At 47.7% G+C, this 9,051-nt stretch overlaps 1 protein-coding gene across 2 annotated transcripts; it reads right to left on the minus strand.

The window, feature by feature from the left end:
- Window positions 1–6: 6 nt before the first annotated feature.
- On the minus strand, window positions 7–7,366 carry LOC118103376 (gap junction gamma-1 protein). 2 transcript variants are annotated; one of them, XM_035150238.2, is made up of 6 exons: window positions 6,991–7,366; window positions 6,750–6,897; window positions 2,881–3,153; window positions 2,575–2,803; window positions 1,824–2,498; window positions 7–1,388 (listed from the first exon to the last, which is right to left on the minus strand). In XM_035150238.2, the coding sequence occupies exons 3-6, from the start codon at window positions 3,118–3,120 to the stop codon at window positions 1,375–1,377; spliced, it is 1,158 nt and encodes a 385-aa protein (XP_035006129.1). In that variant the 5' UTR covers window positions 3,121–3,153; window positions 6,750–6,897; window positions 6,991–7,366; the 3' UTR covers window positions 7–1,374. The 2 variants fall into 2 exon arrangements, with proteins under 2 accessions (XP_035006129.1, XP_035006128.1); XM_035150237.2 differs by having other exon boundaries at window positions 6,807–6,897; window positions 6,991–7,365.
- Window positions 7,367–9,051: the final 1,685 nt, after the last annotated feature.

Consider the following 9,051-nt stretch of genomic DNA (forward strand, 5'->3'; position numbering starts at 1 on the left):
GAAAGCTTCTCGTTCAAATATATTTATTTACTCTGAAGACAAAATAATCTCTACAGTTACAAAAACTACAAAACTTGCAATAGAAAAGGAACAAGTATAAACCGCTGACGTACAATATTCAACATGAAATGTCGGACCTTGAGAAAAGTAGCAGAACTGGAAGTGAGATGAAAACAAGGAACAGCATCAAACAGCTGCTTTGGCAAAGTGGTCTTTGGAGTCTTCCAGCCACAGATCATAAAACCAACAAACAATAAACTCTGCACGAACAACGAAAGCTACAGAAGAGGAGGAAGAAGAAAGTGGGAGCTGGTGTGTGTTTACATGGCACCGTGTCGGCAGCTGTCATCCTCTCCAGGACGCACCACGGCCTCCATGCTGCAGCGGAGAGGAGGAGCAGCGGTGCACGTCCAGGATGGAAAATGTGTCTCACCAAAGAAGAATGTAAATTTCAAAAGACAAGGATGGAGTTTTGACTGTGGACAGTAGCCTTGGAGACAGATGTTTCCAGCCGCTTCGCTAAGAGAAATGAAATTAACGTTTAACTGTAACGGAGAACAATGTAAATGGGTTTATATCTGGAGAATTAAAGGATCAGCAACATCTAAGTGGCCACCGTCGAACACGTCCTTCTAAACTACTAATCTACAGATGTGGTCTTTAAAAAAAAAAAAAGTATTATTGAGTATTTCAAATGAAATGATTGTACAAAAAAAGTATTCTCTTCCATAAAGAATTCAAGCATTTCCCAGGTAAACATTTTGGCAGATTGGAGTAAACATGGAGGCTTCAAATATCTTTTCTGAAAAGGTTTGGCTCCACTAATCCCCAACATCTGATCTGGTTAGCGCTGCTCTGCACGCTCCACAAATGATATAACCCGAGGCGGCGCTGTTTGAGATTCTGTCGGAGGACGACGAGCCTCGACAGAGTCTGAACTTTATGAAAAGCAAAAGGAGGAGGCAGCCGGAGGAGCTTGGAATCTCATGTGGATCCAGGTCTGAACGGGACCAGGGTTTCGTGGCGAGTGGGAGCAGGGTGGAGACGAGGTTTGGACGCAGGCTGGCGAGCAGAGATCGGAGATGTGGCAGGCGTTCAAGTTTACAGTCGTGGAGATGAAGCATTTGTCACAACACAGCTGGGTCAGCGTTTCTCCCTCTTTTTCTTTTTTGGACTGACCCCTAATACTGAAAGGCTCAATTCTCTCATCCACGCACACACACACACACAAACAAACACACAAACACACAAAAACAAACACACACGCACACTTTGGTCTCCCTCAGTGGTCTGACTGCATTCCCATATGTGCTTCCCCCATGTGTTTAAGGCCAGTAGGAATGGAAGAACAGACGTTTGAGGCAGGAAGCACGCTCAGGCATGTATTCCTGCGAGAGGGAGAGACAACACAGGACTGTTCAGCACGAGGCCTTCACTGAAAACTGGATTTTTAAAAAGTTCTGTCCTCGCTAACACAGATTATTTCATTTCTAGTTGTGAACTGGAGCTTTTGAAACCGTACAGGACACAGAGTCTCAGCCCTCGTCCACAAAATGACTCAAAGAAAAAGTATTTTATTTAAGTTTGGGACATTTTTTCTTCCACAAACTTTGCCAACAAAGAGTTTAGTTTGTTTTAAACTAGCTTTGTGGAAAGTTTTGGTTTCTGAACTATTAAAAGATGGTGATTAATGTTCTGCTGCTCGGCCGCCAGAGAGATTTCATTTGTTTGAGCGACTCCAAACAGAGAAGGACTAGAATTCATCCGAGTTAATCTGTTTACAAGCAGCAACTTTCATTTTGGTTTTAAACTCTCTCTGTTACCTTTCTCGCTGGCCTCTCCCTGTTTCTCCTGGGCAAAGTTGAGGCGGTTCTGCTCGGCGGCGGTCTGTGCGGGCGTGTTGACCTCCGGGCTGCTGCTCCGTGACGGGCTCCCTTCCTCTGCCTGGTAGGCCAGGTCCAGGTGCTGGTGCGCCAGCTTCAGGTGCCTCCTCAGCCGCTCCAGCTCCCTGGACGAGCTCGCCACGTCCCCAAAACTCTCCCTCCCGGAGTCGGCTATGGGCGAATGCCTTAACCCTTTTTTTAGTTTCTCCTTCTTCATGGTGGCGTGGTATCCTGGCGGCGCCGTCGGCATGGAGGAGGGCGGCTGCGAGGTTCGAGCGTTGAGGGTAGCCCGACTGCGGAAGGTGTCGCGGATCCCGCCGATCCCCAGGTGGACGATTTCCAGGAGGGTGAGGAGCAGGCAGAGGAAGGACACCACGTACATCACCAGCAGGAAGATGGTCTTCTCCGTGGGGCGCGACACGAAGCAGTCCACCGTGTGCGGGCACGGGGAGCGAGTGCAGACATAGGAGGGGATCACCTCGAAGCCGTACAGGATGTACTGGCCAAACAGGAAGGCGACCTCGAAGGACGAGCGCCACAGCAGCTGGCAGATGTAGACTTTCATCAGGCCGTCACGCATGATCCTCCGCCGACCGTCATGCTTCTTCTCTGCACCTTCAAACAGACATCACACTGGGTTAGAGTCGGATTGAGTTCATACATTACAGAACATGAAAGTCACGACACTGACTTTTCTCTGGCTTGTCGGGTTTGTCAGGTTCGATCTCCTCAGCGATCATGGGGTCTTCCTCGCCGTTGTCCTCCGCCTCCTCGTAGTCACGGACGGCTCCTCGGCTGACGATGGGCATCCTCCTCTTCCTCTGGGTGCAGGTCGGTCGGTACTCGCTGTCGTCCATGCGGGCGATCTTGTGCATGGCGAATCCCAGGTACATGATGGTTGGGGTGGTGATCATGATGACCTGGAGAACACACGAGGCTCAGATTTACAAGTTCAAGTGTCTCGTGTTGTGAACAGTTGTGAAAGTTGAAAGCTCACCTGAAAGATCCAGAATCGAACGTGTGAGAGTGGTGCGAACGCATCGTAGCACACGTTCTCACACCCGGGCTGCTGCGTGTTGCAGACAAATTTACTCTGCTCATCGTAGTAGATGGTTTCACCGCCGACCGCCGTCAGCACGATGCGGAAGACGATGAGCACCGTCAGCCAGATCTTCCCCACGAAGGTGGAGTGGTTGGAGATCTCGTCCAGCAGACGGGTGAGGAAGCTCCAGCTCATGGTGGCGAGGTGAGGGGGGGAGCGAGATCAGCTCTGAGAGGAAACATTAATACATTGGAAACTGGATTAAATACATTTAATAAATCACTTCATGGTCCTCAGGACCCAACAAGCAGGAAAAACCGAAAGGGAAACATGGAAACTGTCTAGTTTTGACTTGTTATGAGTCAACTGAACATTTTCTCTTATTTTATAGACCAAATGATAAATTAAAGAAAAACATGAGCACATAATTTAATGAGAATTTCAGTCAGTAGAGCTCAAAGCTCCACCGAGGCCCAACAGTCGCTTACGTTCAATAAATCTGCACCAAATCTCTCCGTCCTATAAATGTGTCTGGTTCAGAAATATTCAGAGAAATGAGTGAACCATAAATGTTCCATCTGAGTTTAATGAGTTCTTTCTTGGCCCGTTGTTGCGTTAAGTTGTTTTTGTGTAATCCTGCTGACAAACAAAAAAGGGACAAGCGGCGGTGAACCAGTAAAACCTCCACGTTAGTCACTGAGACGTTACCGAGACGTCCACCGGACAAACAGGACGGGCACCACTCTCTGGTTTACACTTTCACAAAATGATTAATGCAAGTGTTGATGCTGCACGAAAGGAATTCTGGGTGAACCTCAACCACAGGGCTGAGCAATAAACACGGCCACATGCTTGGGTTTAATCAGACACAGATCTCTCAGACATGCAGGTATCCATGGATCCACGGCACCGCGAGGCAGCAGCGTGCACTAATCCTGGTAGCACTTTGGTAAACCCACATTCTTACCGCTCGCCGTCACGGCCGAGCCTGAGCGGCTTAATCAAACATCAAAGAGTGAGAGAGGGGGACTGAGCAAATGGAGAAACGATCCCCTGGTTCTTTAGAAAGTGCAACCTCACGGCTCAGAGTGAAGAGCGACGGATCACAAAGTCAGACAGAGCCAGACTTTGTGTGTTAAAACTTTAACTAGCTCTGGAACTGAAGGGAGAAAACCTTGTAACTGGGATCTGAGACTCCTCCTCCTCCTCCTCGCTTCCAGAAACAGGACAAAACCCGGATTTCATGACTAAGTGCAAAAGGAAAGTATCTGTGGACAAGTCTGAATGAAACTCATGCCACCACTCCCCACGTTACTCATCAATTCCTTTGCACAACCCTTCCTCCTCCGCCTTCAGATGTTGGGACACAGCGAGCACAACTTGCCCGAGCCTGACCAGAGATGTGACGCTTGGCCAAGGAACACAGGCGTTAACGTGGAGGGTTCAGGGCCTCGTCAGCCACACCAGAGGCCGCCTCGCCACCCTCAGACCCAGACACTCACAATTATGGCGCTCAGACCCAAAGTACGTCACGTTTCAGGCGCTAAACTTAGAATAAATCACACTTTTAAAACGTCTACGAGAGCAGTGTCTCTATAAAAACACCCGCGCGTCGGCTAAATGTGAATTTAACGCGTGGGAACGTTTCCAGTGTTTGAGAAAACAGACAACTCATTGACCCTGAAGTGCAGCTGCAAGGTGACATCTGGTTTACCCCCGACACGCCGTCACAGACGCCACCTTTAAACGTCACCTTTAAACGCCACAGGTCGTTCCAGCAGAGATCTGAAGAACTTTAAAGCACCAGAGGCAGATTGTCCCTTTAAAACATCCTCAGCTCCAGGCTTTGGTTTTTCTTCAGCAGAAACTATTCGATGCTCAGCTTCTCTTCCAGCGTCGTGCGAAACACTGACCATGAGCAGGAATCCAGTCTAACCACTAATGGTCTAATAATATCGGTCTAATCAGAACCATCAGCAGCTGCCAGCACCAGGAACTAGATATTTAAATGTGACCTCTGAGCGGTTCAACATCTGGGTGCCACTTCTCCTCCACATGGTCACGCGAGCCAGGAGGAAAGTGAAGGTTTACTGCTTCACTCTCTCACGTGGAGATGAACGCTGGTCGGTTCGTGCTGAACTGAATCCTCACTGTCACTTTAACACTTTCATCATCTTCTATACTCGAACGGGACGGAATTAAAAAGGCCACCAAAAAAACCGTCCTGTCATAAAACTGTGCATTTCTCTGAGTTTGAACATGGTTGGAAACATTTTGGATGATGTAAGAACACAAGTCAACAACATAAGAACATCAGTGGACTTGTTTTTAGACATAATTAATACTTTCTGTATCTTTAAGTCAATTCACATGATGAAATAAGTTGATCAACAGCAAGAATCATTAAAGAACTGCAGTAAATTCAGTGTTTAGCCTCTGAAACGTGAACTGTCTCGTTTTGACCTTTAATGAGAATAAACTGAACATTTTTCAGTTTCAGAATGTGAATATTTCCTGACATTTTCTAGACCAAACAATAAATTGAGGACAAACATGTAATTTGACCAGAATGTCAGTCAGCAGAGCGCCAACCCCAAAAGCAGCTGACTGGGTTTTTCCTTTGTCGTCGTTTCTCCCTGAAGTCGGAGCAGAAACACGAACCACAAGACGCACAGTGAAACGTCCCTGGAGTCAAACCATGGATTCTGAACCTTGTTGGGAACATGTTGGATCATGTGATGTAAACGTCAAACAGTTGGAGCTGTTTCTAGATAATTGACTGAAGGATTGTTCTTCTGTCTGGTGCTGGAACAGCGTGTTCCTGCTGCCGTGCTTCACTCTGACACAACATTCAAACAACCGGTTGTTTCTCTTGACTCATGAAAACCTCTCAGCTGAGGTGGAGGCTCCACGTTTCTCTGGAGACCTGGAGCCGCTTCCTGGAGACTTCTGATCTCATTCTCCTGACTCCCTGTCCTCTCTGAGTGTGACGTGTGCTGAGCAGGTGGTACGGCTCCACGAGAAGCTTCCAGAGGTGCATGAATGAAACTCTTCTACACACACACGTACCTCCTGTGAAAGCCCCCAGCTGCAGACAAAGGACCCAGACGTGTGTTTGACTGGGACACACTGGTTTCCTGGGTGTTCTCTGCAGTGCCACCCTGCAAACAGCGGAGCAGAGGCCGCCTGCACACAGTAGCGTATTTGCTCAGAGGCAGCTCGTGGAGTTAACGGCTCCAGGAGGAGATGGAGGGGCCGAGAGGGTGTTTTTTGGGCCGAGGATCTGGACAAAGCGAAGGCGAGTTAACATTCCTGCCCTAACCAGAAGCAGAGAGCTGGATTTCTGAGGGTTCAGGGAGCAGGCAGAGGGCAGATGAAAGTGTGGCCCTGCAGCCGGAGCAGCATCTGCTCACGGAAACTCTGCTCATCTGTCACCAGGAGACGTTAATCTCTTCTGATTGCAATCCTCAGGACGCGTTCCCTCCTTCTGCGGACTCAGGCTCGGCTGTTTTGGAAATTGTGGCATTTTTCTGCAGGAAAACAAAACTGTGCCAGGCCTCATGCGGCCAAACACAAGAATCCAGAGAGTTACACGTCCAACCATCACTTCTGTCACACACACACACACACACAGAGACACAGACACACCATACAAATATACACACACACACACACACACATATACACACGCTCTCTCTATTAGCAGGAGAGTTAGTCATTAAACAAACAAAGGAAAATCACAGCAACATTTAAAAAACCACGGGATCCAGCTGCTTCATCGAACCACATGACTTTAAAACACTTTCACCCGCACGAACACGCACTTTTCAAGCCGTTGCGTGATGAGATGTGCGTGTAGAAGTGACGCAAACAGGACTCACGGTCGTGCGCACTGCTCCAGCCTCGTCCCGCGGAGAAAACCAAGCTCTGCGCGTAACACTCGCTTCTCTGGGTCGCGCTGACCGGACCGAGCTGTAAATGAAGTTGGAAGAAGAAGTTGGAAGTTGACACATAAACTTTTTAAACTTTGCTCGCGCCGCACACACACACACACACCACACGCACCTTCCCTGCAGGTCGCGCGTCGACGTCTGCTCCTCGCGCTTAATTGCTCGACCAGGTTTTCCTAATTAGCGCGCGCTCTCATCGGGGTGTGCGTGCGTCCGCGTCCTCGTCGCTCATCCGTCACAGTGAACCCGCACAGCCCCGCACTGACCCCATGTGTCCCGCAGGAGAGAGACGACTGAAGACGGCTGAGAGGCTCCAGCAGAGCCGCTGCTCCTCTTCCTCCTCCTCCTCCTCCTCCTCCTGCTCCACGTCACCGGGCCCCGTCAGGAGGCCCCTCGTCTGAAACCTGAGACCCGGGACCACGACTACCGTTCACCAGAGGAGCTCAGGGGCCATGTTCGATGTTTACAAGGTCCCAGAGAAACCTGCGTGGATCTACTGACACGTACAATATATATCATGATATACAGAACATCCACTTTTATATATAGAGCAACAAGCCTCATCCTCAGAATCATAATAATCAGAATCATAATAAACTGCTCTAGCAAAGAAAGACACATCATTCATAATGTGACTTTATATTTCTACAGCACTTCTAACACTTCTCAAAGACACTAATTAGAAACATCACACACTGAAACTGAAGACACGTGTGGAGTCATTTTGAAAAGCTGCTTTGAGTCATGTTTAATACAAATCAAAGGTGGAAACTGACACTTTACTCAGTTACAAGCTAAACAACGTAAAAGGAAGATAATAATAATAATAAGATATATTTATAATGATTTAATACTATTAGTTTAAAGTGAGTTTAGCCCCCCTCGGTCCTCAGGCTGTGATCCTGCTGTTCAACAGTTATCACACTGTAGTTGGATCAGATTATCTTTCATAATAATCTAGAACCCCTATAATACTACTAATAATAATAATAGATCATACAAAAATACAACCTAAATTGATGTTTAGATTCAATTATTTTTGTTGTATTGAGGATTGATTCCTCTAAATATCAATGGTGCCACTTGAATTTCTTGAATGTTTTCTTTTTTACATGAATTGAATCATTAATCTGTTATATTCACTTTGCATCCCCTCTATTTATTTCTCTATTTTCCTTTTACATGTCTTTAATTGGGTTTCATTGAGGGGATCATCCTCCCTGGTTGTTTCTCTTTGTAGTTTTACTTTACATTTAATATGCTTCACACAGCACTTTGCTCTTCTTATTAATTTCCCATCTTTCCTTGGACCACTTCAGGGTCTCTCCTCCTCCTCCTTCTCCTCCTCCTCCTCCTCCTCAGACCTGAGGATGTAATAAACTGCTCTGTGGGAGGCCAAGCTGCAGAAGGAGGCCCAGAGAAGCTCCTGATGAAGCAGCAGGACGAGCAGCTGATGAGGATCCAGAGCGTCTCACTTCAGTTCCTCTGATTAGAGAAACGTCCTCGTCCCTCAGACGTCCGGTTGAGAGCCTGATGACATCACAGTCTCCAGATGTTGGTGTTTAATCACAGCAGCGACTCTAGAACTGCATGTTCGGGGCCCGTGTTGTCCCCTGGACCACGGGTTGGTTTGGCAGAGCAGTGCTGCGTGACTGCAGCGTTTAGACCAGGAGCCCCCCCCCCCCTCCATGAGTCCAGTGGACGTGCAGGAAGAACAACAGACTTCTTGCTGTCATGCACAGAACAGCTGTGCTGCTCCTGAACGTTCAGAGGAGGAATGAGAGACGTCGAACCGAGGAGCCAGATGTGCAGCCCCGAGCCAAACGACCACGGTCACATCCTCCTCTTATAACAACTGTTCAGCCACAACATCAAGTGGGATCTGAACTCACAACCAGCAGTCGGTAGGACTTTCTCCTGTTGGTCCCTGGGCCTGTTTAACCCCGTGAAACCATATTAAATACCACTGAACATCAACATAGGAATATACTAATAAGAGAAAGTGGGGAATAGAAAACACAAATTACACTTTGAAACTTTATTCTAAATACACAAACTGAAATATATCAATAAGTAAACAGAACAAGAGAAAAATGAAACCTTTTGTCCTGGATGCAGACAAAGGATCCAGAAGGTTTTATCACTTTCTGTACCATTGAGAGATCGGGCCCTTGGG

This window comes from Hippoglossus stenolepis, chromosome 24 (genome assembly GCF_022539355.2).
Source record: "Hippoglossus stenolepis isolate QCI-W04-F060 chromosome 24, HSTE1.2, whole genome shotgun sequence".
Taxonomy (NCBI): Eukaryota; Metazoa; Chordata; class Actinopteri; order Pleuronectiformes; family Pleuronectidae; genus Hippoglossus; species Hippoglossus stenolepis.